General features: G+C 42.3%; 1 protein-coding gene across 3 annotated transcripts in view; it reads right to left on the bottom strand.

Annotated features, from left to right (window-relative positions):
* mcph1 (microcephalin 1) overlaps window positions 1–13,610 on the bottom strand; it is an 88,451-nt gene that overhangs the window by 21,165 nt on the left and 53,676 nt on the right. For all 3 annotated transcript variants that reach the window (XR_004412284.1, XM_033022292.1, XM_033022291.1), the window contains 2 exons: window positions 5,914–6,014; window positions 1,981–2,018 (listed from right to left, as the gene is read on the bottom strand). Coding sequence is in view for 2 of the 3 variants with exons in the window: in XM_033022292.1 (XP_032878183.1) it covers window positions 1,981–2,018; window positions 5,914–6,014 (139 nt within the window). In the remaining variant the exon portion in view is untranslated. The remainder of the gene's footprint in view (window positions 1–1,980; window positions 2,019–5,913; window positions 6,015–13,610) is intronic.

Raw genomic sequence — 13,610 nt, 5'->3', positions numbered from 1 at the left:
GTATTTTTCCAAAATTTAAGTATCAATTTCTTTCCAATTATTAACCCATAATTAAAAAAAACATTTTGGTCTTTATTTAAATTGGTATCTTCTCCTATTATTCCAAATATAATCCATTCCATTTTGGGTTCTATTCTTGACTTGAAGAGCTTTGTAAATATATCAAATATATCACTCCAAAATTTATTCAACTTTGTACATCCTACAAATGAATGTGTTATATTAGCGTTTTGAAACAAACATTTATCGCATCTGGGAGAGACGTTTGGATAAAATGTATTCAACCTCGTTTTTGAATAATATAGTCTATGTAATAATTTGAATTGAATTAAATTATGTCTTGTATTAATAGAACAGTTATGTGTATTCATCAAATACTTTTCCCATCTATCCTTCGAGATCTTTAAGATGCTATAAAATTTTAAAAGCAGATTTCACAGACCCATTGGAGTTCAAGAACGCAGAGTAGTTTTTGCAATGTCAATTTTTTACACAATGTAGATAAAGCAAAAAGGCCAAAATTAAACTGTGCAAATAGGTTCCCCTTCCAAGTAAATTTGTCTTGAATAATTGTTTCATTTGTTTGAGACAGGAGTGTCATACGAAGAAACATCTGACAAGTGCAGACATATTCTGCATGATTTGTTCCCTTAACATAATAATGTTAAATGCTGTTAACAGGGAAGTTGTGTCACAAAGCTAATTGCTATCAATGAACAAAATAAGGTTGCTGTTTGTAAATTCATACCGACACATCACAAAATAATGCCTTTTTAGTGTATTTTGTTGAATTTGAAATGTCTGAAGTGTGCAGCACGCTAATGTAATTATAGTAACACATTTTTATAGCACGGATCATGGAATATCAAACAAAGTTGCTCTTTTTCACAAATAATTAGACATTGAAGTCAGATATTATCAACACATTCCCAATATCTTACTTGAGACTAAACTGTCATTAGAGAACAACTCTGAAGAGAACAGTGCAGAATATAGAAACAGATATAAAAACAAAGACATACTGATGCTGTTTTATACCAAAGATAGACGAAGAAGGGCTCTAACACGAAACGTCGCCTATCCATATTCTCCAGAGATGCCGCATGACCCACTTAGTTACTCCAGAAGTTTGTATCTTAGGAATGATAGGAAAAGTTTTGAGGGATATGGTTGGGGCATCTTGGTCGGCAAGGACAAGTTGGGCTGAAAATCCTGTTTCCGTGCTATATGACTAACTATGACAATGCGGATGAGAACGTAGGTGGCATGATTAATAAGTTTGCAGATGATATTAAATATTGGTGGTATTTGAGTTGGAAAGGGTTGCATCTCAGGTCCCTCTGAAATCTTTCATGGTGCAACTGTAGACTGCACTTAAAGTGCCAGAGACACGGGTTCAATCCTGATTGTGGGTGCTGTCTGTATGGAGTTTGTACATTCTCCCTGTGATCGCGTGGGTTTTCTCCGGGTGCCCCGGTTTCCTCCCACATCCCAAAGATGTGTAGGTTTGTAAGTTAATTGGCTTTGGTAAATTGTCTATAGTGTGCAGGATAGAACTAGTGTACAGGTAATTGTTGGTCAGAGAGGAATCGGTGGGCCGAAGAGCCCGTCTACTCTCTAATATCTCTAAACATATCTCCTTTAAACTTTGGCCCTCTCACAAAGCTAGGCCCTCTGGTCTTTGACATTTCCACCATGGAAAAAAGGGACTGAATATCTATATCTCTATAATTTTATATACTTCTACCAGTTCTTCCTTCAGCCTCACAGGCTCCAGAGAAAACAACCATAGTTTGTTCTCCATCACCTTACAGCTAATACCCTTAATCTAGGCAGCATTCTAGTTCCTCTGGATCCTCTCCAAAGCCGCCACATTATTCCTGTAATGGAGCAACCTGAACTGCACACAATAAATTGCACACAATATTACTTTTGAATATAAAAATTTTAATTTAAATTCAAATATAGCTTAGTACTTACTCAGAAGGCATGCTTGTCATGACAAGAGTTCTTGTTGGCTAAGAAATAAAATACAATTATCAATCCATAATCATGCTGAACCACATGGATTTTGAAAGAAATAGAAGTGCTGATTTTGGTCAAAGTTTCACACAATAAAAGTTATTACGGTATCATAAATTGCTGAACATCTTAAATTGCTGAATCATATATAAAAGTCTGATGGTCCCAACCCAAAACATCACCTATTTTCTCTAAAATGCTGCCTGACCTGCTGAGTTACTCCAACATTTTGTGTCGATTTTTGATATAAACCAGAATCTGCAGTTTATTTATACTACATTTTTATTATAAATTGCTGCATATTTCAAGTCTTAACCCTCTGATATCTGACATTATTCCATCAAAATCATCTTCATGGCTTGCTCATTATTTGCTTGGACAAAAAAAAAAACAGGTGCATTGATGAGGAAGTTTGTAGGCGACATAAAAATTGGTGGAATTGAGGATAGTGAGGAAGGTTGTCAAAGGATACAAGCAGGAACTAAACAAGTAGGATACATGGGTGGCAAAATGGTGCAACAGTAGAGTCGCTGCCTAACGGCACCAGACACCCAGGTTTGATCCTGGCTAATTTGCAGTCAGTGCAAAGTTTGTACATTCTCACCTACACCTACCCCCTCGACTCCGTCCAAGGACCCCGCCTAGTTTTTTCAGGCGAGGCAGAGGTTCACTTGCACTTCCTCCACTTCCCTCATCTGCTGTATCCGCTGTTCCAGGTGTGGACTCCTATATACCGACGAGACTAAGCACAGGCTCGACGATCGTTTCGCTGAACACCTCTATTCAGTACACCTAAACCTATCTGATCTCCCAGTTGCTAAAAACTAACTCCCCCTTCCATTCCCACACCGACCTGGGCCTCCTCATTGTCAGAGTGAGGCCCAGTGTAAATTGGAGGAACAGCACCTCATATTTTGCTTGGGCAGCTTACACACCAGCGGTATGAACTTTGACATCTCTAATTTCAAGTAACCATTGCTTTCCAACCCTTCCCTTCCCAATTCTCCGACCAGTCAGATTGTCTCCGACTGTTTGCTTTGTTGTTACCTTCTCCCAGCTCACAATGATCTAGTGTACATTTTCCTTGATCTCCAACCCCTCTGTCCTGCTTTCACACCTTACACTTCCTTATCTATGTATCTCCCTCACCCATGACATCAGTCTGAAAAAGGATCTCGACCCAAAATGTCACCTATTCCTTCTCTCCATAGATGTTGCCTGTCTCGCTGAGTTACATTTTGTGTCTATCTAGAAGATACATGGGAATATACAAGACCATGGTAAGTTTAGATTAGGTAAATTTCAAGACAGGCTGAAATGACTAAAGTGCAACTCATCATTAAAGGAAAATCAGAGAATTAGCTTGCCAAATGAATTCTCAAGGGAAAGGTGTGTTAGTGCATGCAATGCTCTATCTGAACAGATTTAGTCTAATTTAGAGATGTATCATGGAAACAGGCCCTTCGGCCCACCGAGTCCACGCCAACCTTACACTGGTTCTATCCAACTCACTGGGGATAATTTACGGAAGCCAATTGACCTACAAACCTGCACGTCATTGGAATGAGAATTCATTTGGAATGTGTGAGGAAATCAGAGCACCCGGAGAAAGCCCATGTGGTCACAGGGAGAACATACAAACTCTGTACAGACAGCAACTTAGTCAGGATGGAACCCTGGTCTTTGGTGCTGTCAGGAAGCAACTCTACCGCTGCGCCACTGATCCTTCATCACCGATGAAGGTATACGTCTTTTAAAGAGAAAATGTACAAGTAACTCAATATATTTTGACTCTCCAGTACAGCTTCCTCCAAATAAAAAGACTATGTGCATCTTCACAGGTAGACAGAAGTATATCCCAAAGAATATTTTTTGCCTCTTCTTCCAGCCAACTACCATCCCAATTCCGATGGGGGAGGCAGGGAATCTCATTGCAATCTACAAAATAATGAAGAGCCTAGATAGAGTAGATGTAGAGACAATGCTTCCAGTAGTGGGAGAGTCTGGGAGCAGAGGGCCTAGCCTCAGAATAAAAGGATGTTAGAATGGAAATGAGGAGGAATTTATTTAGCCAGAGGGAGGCAAATCTGAGGGATTCATTGCCACAGATGGCTGTGGAGGCCACGTCATTGGGTATTTGGCCAATAAACGTATTCATTCATTTATTCATTCATTTTTAAAGCGGACATTGATATGTTCTTGATTAGTATGGGCGTCTCCCTCCCTCTCCTTTTCCCTACCCTGGTGGAAGCTGAGATCCCATTGTGATGTCATTGTTGGGTTAGGGAAAGTTCACGGCAGCGTATGTAAATGAGATCCCATTGTGATCGGAGGACTGTGAGATGCCAATGGGACGTCATAGCTGGAAGCTGCCAGAAAACTCACAGCAGAGTCGCAGTTATTCTTCGCAAAGTGGGCTTTTTTAAACGTTTAAATATCAATAACTTGTGAAATATAACCTCAAATCTGAAGGCAATTTTATAGGAATGTAAACGGAACAACGGTGAGTAAGGTGGTGTCTCTGTCCCTCCCTCTCTCTCTCTCCCTCGATGACAGTGTGCAGCAATCTCCTCTCCCCGCGGCGACCAGCTTTCACAGAAGGCCTCCAGCATCACATTGGACACTGTGTGTTCCCTCTCCAGGGGCACGCGAGCACGGACGTAGGCTCGAAAGAGGGGCAGGCAGCCGACTCTGGTGTGACCATCGACCGCCCGCTGCCTGGACCCGCGAATGGGCATCTTGGCAGGCCCAGGAGCAAACCGACAGGGAGAACAACCCCCCCCCCCCCAATCAGCCCTCCCCACTCCCTGCCTTGTGTCTAAACACCAGGATTGTGGGACTAAAATGCAACCAGAACTTGAGGAGCAGCCCCTTCTCGAAGCTCCTGGAAAAAGGCTCTCGGTGAGATGCTGCGGTTACCGTTGGCAACATCCAATTGTGATGTCATTGTGGCACTCGGCAGCTTGAGTGCTCATTGTGTTTGGTGCACTGTGATTGGCATTATGACATAATCACTGGAAGCTGCTGTAAAAAGGCTCTCTGTGAGAAGCTGCAGTTACCGTTGGCAACGTCCCATTGTGATGTCGATTGGATATCTGTGAGGTGGCATTGTGACATTATCACTGGAAGCTGCTGGAAAAGGGCTCTCTGTGAGAAGCGGTTTTTGCCTTTTTTTTAAACTTTAATCATCAATAACTTTTGAAATATAGGATGAAATCTTAAGTGAACCCGAGTACGGTGGGGACGGGAAAAATGTGAGTTAGAATATGTAAATATTTAAGCGCTAACGCGTAGCATTTTGAGGAAGATACAAAACATACACGCACACACATACACGAGATGAGACTTTTATAGGTATATAGATATAGATAGATGAGACTACCTCCCTAATGCCAACGCATGAGCCATCATCTTAAATTGCCTTGATCCTAAATAGTTTCTACTTGGTCCCATTTCTCCCACCACCCAAACGTCTCACGTTTCCCCACCCTCCACCTCCCCCCCGCGAAATGAATGAATTGATAAAAAAGCTGCGCCCTTGTTTGATGAATCAAGTTTGCATTCAGTTCACTATTATACCTACCTCGAAAAATTGGAAGGATATTTTAAGGTAAACCTGAAGAAGAGTCTACAAGGACACAAAGTGCTGCAGTAACTCAGCGGGTCAGGCAGCATCTCCAAAGATGATGGGTATACTCATCTAACGATTTAATAAAGATTAGAGCAAGACATCATTTGCTTAAGGGGGGGACTCTTGACCAACAGAAGGTATTGTATGCTGCAGAAAGCTAGGTCTCCTCCACTGAAAATCAAAACTCAACTGAAAACTGCTTGTGACATAATCTAAGCTCAAAGAACTGTCTGTAATAGTCATTAACAAGTTGCACTTACCTTCACATTCTTCCTTATGCAATTTTTGGTTGTATTTGCTCCTTCAATTAATTTGTTTTTCTCTTCATGGAAACAATTCATCCTCAATCTTGAGGGACTGCCTTGGAAGAAAAGGTTTCTTATTACAACCTGATTAAACACAAATCTAATGGCAGTCACGGTGGCGCAACGGTAGAGTTGCTGCCTTACAGCGAATACAGCGCCAAAGAGCTTGGTTCGATCCTGACCACGGGTGCTGTCTGTACGGGGTTTGTACGTTCTCCCTGTGACCTGCATGGGTTTTCTCCGAGATCATCGGTTTCCTCCCACACTCCAAAGACGTACAGGGTTGTAGGTGAATTGATTTGGTAAATGTAAAAAATTGTCCCTAGTGGGCGTAGGGTGGTGTTAATGTGCGGGGATCGCTGGTCGGCGTGGACCCAGTGAGCCGAAGGGCCTGTTTCTGCACTGTATCTCTAAACTAAACTAAAGCCTAACTGACGATAATTTCAAACTGGTTGAAATTTGCACTCGGGCAAAATTGAATTTTTTTTAATGATAACATTTTAAAATAAAAAAATAACAATAATCCTCTCGTGTAGCAATGGGAATGAAACTGTTAAAGTTTGGAGATGTCGACCTGGTCAAATCTCCATTGGAGGGAAGATGGATTAAGATTCGCTTTAGGTCTAGAAGTCTACATGGGGAGGTAGCTTGATACACGTCATTAATAGAAGGGACCAACAATGCCTTGAATACTGCACAGCTTAGAGAAACAAATTTAGAAACAAAGAACTGCAGATGCTGCTTTATACCAAAGATAGACACAAAATGCTGGAGTAATTCAGTGGGTCAGGCAACATTTCTGGAGAAAAGGATATGTGACATTTCAGGTCAAGACCCTTCTTCACACTGAGAGTTAGGGAGGGGAAAGGAAAACTGGCCTGACTCACAGTCTGTAGGGTCTTGATCCGAAAAATCACCTACTCGGGGCTCTCGCTTAACTTTTTTCCCCTGTTGCCAGTCAGGCAACCTAGGCAGCTTTTTAGGTTGCCAAATGACAGTTTAGGTGGCCATTTAAGACAGCTTGCATGACAAGTACAATAATGTGCTCGGACGAAGTACGTAGTTACCAGTCAGAATTATGGGCAATCAAGCATTCATGAAGCATTTCTGCTTCAAATAAAGTCACAAACTAAACATATTCCCCAATCAAGACATGATATATACCACAATGGCATGCAGCAAAATTACAATACAGTATCTCATCTCCTTTTACACGTTGCAATGAATGCAATTTCTATTATTTCTTTCCACTTCCAAACAAAATTCTGGTTGGATTATTCAGCGTATGATCAACCTCAGTGAGACCAAGTGCAGGCTTGGCGATCGCGTCGCACAACACCTACATTCAGATTGCAATAACCAACCTGATCTCCCGGTGGCTCAGCACTTCAACTCCCCCTCCCATTTCGAATCCGACCTTTCTGTCCTGGGCCTCCTCCAGTGCCAGAGTGAGGCCCACCGCAAATTGGAGGAACAGCACCTCATATTTCGCTTGGGTAGTTTACACCCCAGCGGTATGAACATTGGCTTCTCCAATTTCAGGTAGTCCTTGCTTTCTCCCTTCTTACCCTCCCATTCCCAGCTCTCCCACAGCCTACTGCCTCTGCCTCTTCTTTTCTTTTTCCAGACCCCCCCGACATCATTCTGAAGAAGGGTCTCGACCCGAAACGTCGCCTATTCCTTCGCTCCATAGATGCTGCCTCACCCGCTGATTTTCTCCAGCTTTTTTGTCTACCAATGGGATCCCACCACTGGCGACATCTTCCCATCTCCTCCCCTGTCGGCTTTCTGCAGAGACCGCTCCCTCTGTAACTCCCTGATCAATTCGTCCCTTCCCACCCAAACCACCCCCTCTCCTGGCACTTTCCCTTGCAACTGCAGGAAATGCTACACTTGTCACTTTACCTCCCCCCTTGACTGCATTCAAGGACCCAAGCCATCTTTCCAGGTGCGGCAGAGGTTCATGTGCACTTCCTCCAACCTCATCTATTGCATCCGCTGCTCTAGGTGTCAGCTGCTCTACATCGGTGAGACCAAGCATAGGCTTGGCGATCGTTTTGCCCAATACCTCCACTCGGTTCGCAATAACCAACCTGATCTCCCGGTGGCTCAGCACTTCAACTCCCCCTCCCATTCCGAATCTGGCTTTTCTGTCCTGGGCCTCCTCCATGGCCAGTGAGGCCCACCGTAAATTGGAGGAGCAGCATCTCATATTTTGCTTGGGAAGTTTACACCCCAGCGGTATGAAAATTGACATCTAATTACAGGTAGTCCCTGTTTTCTCCTCCGCTTCCCAGCTCTCCCTCAGCCCACTGTCTCCGCCTCTTCCTTTCTTCTTCCCACCCCTGCACCCTCACATCAGTTTGAAGAAGGGTCTCGACCCAAAACTTTGCATAATTCCTTCGCTCCATAGATGCTGCCTCACGTGCAGAGTTTGTCTAGCATTTTGTCTCCCCATTCACACAAGTTCTGTTATCCCACTTCCCTCACCCACTCCCTACACATTAGGGGCAATTTTACAGAGACAAGTTAACCTACAAAGCCAATGCATCTTTGGGATGTGGGAGGAAATCTACATGCTTGCAGGGAGAATGTGCAAATTCAACAGATAGTGCCCGAGGACAGGATCGAACACAGATCCCTGGCGTGTGAGTCCACCAGCTGTGCCACTATATTTTATTTTCCAACACACAACAAATTATACGTTGATAACTTTGGTTACTATAAAAAAAGAAACTACCCATTTTCAGTCTTAAATCTCTAAGTGATCCTATGTCCCCCTTTACAGCTACTGTATGTTTTAATTCAGTTCAAGACTATGGGGCAGTACATTGGCCATGTAGTTGCTGCCTAAAATTGCCAGAGACCCGGAATTGATCCTGAATATGGGTGCCGTCTGTACAGAGTTTGCTCCTTTTCCCTTTGATCGCATGGGTTTTCTCCGGGAGCTCTTGTTGCCTTCCACATTCCAAAGGTGTGCAGGAACCTTTTTCAGACCCAACCCAAAACAGTGTTTTTTCCTTTTGTCCAGAGATTCTGTCCGACCTGTTGAGTTACTCCAGCTTTTTGTGTCTATCTTAAGTTTAAACCAGCATCTGCAGTTCTTTCCTACACACACGATACTATACAATAGAACTTTATTAATCCCAGGAGGGGGTGGGGGTGGGGTCGGGGGTGTGTGTGTGTGTGTGTGTGTGTGGCCGCCAAGATATTCTGTCCCCTCTGTCCCCTCCATATTTTGACAGCGATTTCCGTGCCTGGTCACAGCCAAGGCAGCAATGATGCCGGTGTTGTCCGAGGAGCGCTGACCTTCCTTCCCACCTCCTCTGCCCCTTCCCCTCTCTCTCTCTCTCGTACGCCCCCCTCCACCCCCATTATCCTGAGACCCCTCCTCTCCATCCCACACTGATCCCCATTCCTGCGTCTATTCAGTTCTCACTGACATCCCGTGTGCTCCCCTCATCTACCGCCCCCCCCCCCCCAATCTATTCATCGTGCACTGATCTCCCTATCCACCTCGCATTGATTCTCCTGCCTCTCCCCATCAATCCTACATTGGTCCCCCAATTCATCCTGTACTGACCCCCCTTCTCACCCATCCTGCACTGCTCCCCCCCCCATCCATCCTGCACAGATTACCCCCATTCAACCCCACTGTCATCCCCGCGCTCTCCCCTCACAATTTTACCAACCAACCAACACACACCAATTCCCCTGCCTCAATCCATCCATTCCGCACCGATTGCCTTCAAAACCCTCCCCCCCCACCGTCATCTATCCATTCACACACACCCCCCTCCCGACCATATTGTGCTGGAAATGTCTTCAGAGCGAACATTGACTATGTTTGATAACGGAACACAATCAAATGTTTTAATTCCCAAGGTTATTATTTGTTTTAATCCATAAAGAGGGATTAATTCAATTGTGAACACGTGAAACATTAAAATCGCAGTGTTCGATTGTCACTGCTACCGTTGACACGTTATTACAGATTTCATTTTAACGGCAAATCAATGCTCTTAATATGGAATATCAGTACTGTAGTTATTTAATGAGCAACACTCACAACTATACGTTGGATTTATCCAGGTTTTACTTCTACAGTCAGTCATATATATCACAAATTTGGTCAGGAGGTATTTCAGTTGAAATTTTAACGTTAATTCTGATGGAAAAAGTGGTTATCAACAATTGTTTTTAAATTTGTTGCTTACAAACTGGGTATCTTCATTGCTGTTCACAACACATACATCTAATCTGAATGCCCGGTAATGTGGCATCTTGACACCTTTAAATATATTACCAAAAGAACATTTGTTGCATTTATGTCCTTTGGCCATCTCTTGTTAGTTAGTGTAATGTTTAACCTGTCACATGGGTATAGTCAGTTTTAATAGTCAGCTATTATCATAAAATGCCTTTAGAAAATTCCTTGCAACCTGTATATTGTGGATAAATTATGTGGGAAGCTAGTGTTTCCGTACCAATAGCAATAACGACCCATGCTATGGCCATGTCATGATAATTTTCGGTCCTTCACAGAAAATATGCTTGCATCAATCTGTAGTGTGCATGGTTGAGCATATATATTATCATGGTCCAGGATTTATTGACACAGGTTGATCATACGCTGAATAATCCAACCACATTTTTGTTTGGAAAGAAATAATAAAAATTGCATTAATTGTAATGTGTAAAAAGAGTTGAGATACTGTATTATAATTTTGCTGCTTGTCATTGTGGTATTTATCATGTCTTGATTGGTGAATATGTTTAGTTTGTAACTTTATTTGAAGCAGAAATAACACGTGAATGCTTCATTGAGCATAATTCCGACTGGTAACTACGCACTTCGTCCGAGCACATTATCGCATGCGTCATGCAAGCCGTCTTAAATGACCACCTAAACTGTCATTTGGCAACCTAAAAAGCTGCCATGGTTGCCTGGCTGGCAACAGGGGAAAAAAGTTAAGCGAGAGCCCTGTGTGCGCTCTGAAAAGTTATATATTCCAAAGACCATTATTTTTATGTCAAAACATGATGCTCGTGATCATGAATTCCCTGCAGGGCTGATAATCAGTTACAAAGTCAACATTATTTCATTCAAGATATGTAACGCAATGTCACCTAGTCATCCAGAAGGGAAACAGGTCCTTCGGCCCAACTTGTTCATGTCGATCAAGATGCCCTATCCATTTGCTTGTGTGTGAGGCATATCCCTCTTAACCTTCCCCATCCATGTGCCTGTCCACCTGTATTATCTTGGCAGATCTCAGGTTTTGGAATGAGATTTTGAAAGGGATCATTTACTAAAATAAATTTAATCATGTGTTTTTACATCATTCTTAAACTGAATAGTCCAACCCGCCATTTGTGGCATCATTGTATTAATTTGCTGTGAAGAAATATATTTTATTCCATATTAAGATTTAATAGGAATCTGAGGAATAACTTTTTCACACAGAGGGTGGTAGGCGTATGGAACAAGCTGCCAGAGGAGGTAGTAGAGGCTATCCCAACATTTAAGAAACAGTTAGACAGGTAGTACAGTTTGGAGGGATATGGACCAATGCGGGCAGGTGGGACCAGTGTAGCTGGGACATGTTGGCCGGTGTGGGCAAGTTGGGCTGAAGGGCCTGTTTCCACACTATATCACACTATGACTAAAAGTAATATAAATATGATGTACCCCATGACAAAAATCTGTTAAAATCATGTTTTTTTTGGTTGTTTGTACATTCACTTTCATCACCATGCAATTCTCCAATTCAAAATTCACATTCAAATTTTACATTTTGGGAGCTGTTTTGTTGCCGCAAAGAGCAATTGACTAATTTATATTGGATATATTCTTCCTACTCGTTCCACTTCCCATGTTTACAAAATTTTAAAAACATTCCCCCTCTCCAACTATAAAAGTTGAGTCTCTACTTCCTGTGCAAGGCGTGAAGGAAGAGTGTAGAACATAGCCGATGATGTGGATGGAAGCACCCGGGAGGAAGAACAAGGAGCAATAGATGCTTAGACAAAATACCGGAGTAACTCAGTAGGTCAGGCAGAGATGCTGCCTGTCCCACTGAGTTACTCCAGTTTTTGGCATCTATCTTTGGTGTAAACCAGCATCTGTAGTTCCTTCCTGCATGGCAAATTATGGGTGAAAGGTACAATTGAAATTTATTGCTATTACACCACAATAACGAGCAAATAAAACCAAAACTCTGGCTGCCGTGATAACATTTAATCAGTTTTTTAAAATAATTCAAACTGGCATGAAAGTTTTAACAAATACAAATTGTCACATCGGAAGCCACATTTCAAATATGAAAGCACCGTATCTTGGTGTCTCCGATGGAGAAAGAAAGAGTGTTTGAACCATGGAGGCGACGACGCACCCAAATGCTTCACAGGGACCTCTGCTGGAAGTGCTTAGTTTAGCACCAGGCCAAGTGGTTTGCATTTCACTGGGCTGGCCTTTCAAGAAACGCTACGTTTTACCCGAGTAACTCAGCAGGTCAGGCAGCAAGCCTGGAGAACATGGATAGGTCACGTTCTATAGAGATGCTGCCTGACTCTGTTGAGTTACTCCAGAACTTTGTGTTATTTTTTGTAAACCAGCATTTGCAGTTCCTTTTTATGTTTTTCACTAAATGTATTATTTTTATTGTCAAATTCATACGATGGTAACAGCACAGGCAAATCTATCCTTAATTACTCCTGCACTGATTAGCTTGCTTGACCTTTTCAGAGACAGTTAAATATCAAATGCAATGGTAGATCTGGAGTTATAAACAGGCTAGATGGAACAAGCATAGCAAATCTCATGTGAACACAAGGAACTGCAGATGCTGGTTTACCGCCAAATTTAATTCTCTAAAGGACATTAGCGAACGAGAATGGTTTTTACACTTAACAGTGGCTTAATGTTCATCTTTACTGCTGCTAATTTTTAAATTCTATCTTATTCATTTATTTGGCATTCAGTTTTCTCAAATGCCGCAATGGAATTTTTAAATGTGTCTCCAGAACAATGATTCAGACGTCAGAATAGCAGTCGTTAATCACATTGTTAGCATATAGTATTGTGGAATCCCTAAACAGAATTAATCAACGTCAACAAAAGAGCACTGAAAAAAATCAAGAGTTCTCAACAGAAAAAAGGTGAAAACAACTATGGTTGAAGTACGAACAGAGGAAATTTCAATACTGCCACCCCTAAGTACGTCTGACTAAATACACTATCAAGCTTATCAAGGGATTATGGGGAGAAGGCAGGAAAATGGGGTTTAGAAAGAAAGATTGATCAGCCAGGATTTAATGGCAGAGTAGATTTGATGGGCCGGATTGCCTAAAGCTGCTCCCATAACATAAACGTGCCAAGCTCTGTAGAGTTGCACCAGGGCATCATGAGCTAATTTTCAATTGTTTTCTTCATTTGAAAGACATTTTCAATTTTGGATACCTGCTGAGAATTCCTCAAATCATCTCACTACTAAAGACGTCTCTAAATATAAAACACTTAAAATAGTGAATGGCAACCCTTTTTAAAATTCTAGGACCAAAATAAAAAGGTCACATACTGGAACTTTTCTAGCCCTAGACCAGGGGTGGGGAACCTGCGGTCTTCTAGGCCATTAAGTGCGGGCTTTTGA

This window comes from Amblyraja radiata, chromosome 6, assembly GCF_010909765.2.
Source record: "Amblyraja radiata isolate CabotCenter1 chromosome 6, sAmbRad1.1.pri, whole genome shotgun sequence".
In the NCBI taxonomy this organism is placed as follows: Eukaryota; Metazoa; Chordata; class Chondrichthyes; order Rajiformes; family Rajidae; genus Amblyraja; species Amblyraja radiata.
Note: the sequence above shows the minus strand (reverse complement) of the source record. Positions and strands in the feature narration are given on the sequence as shown.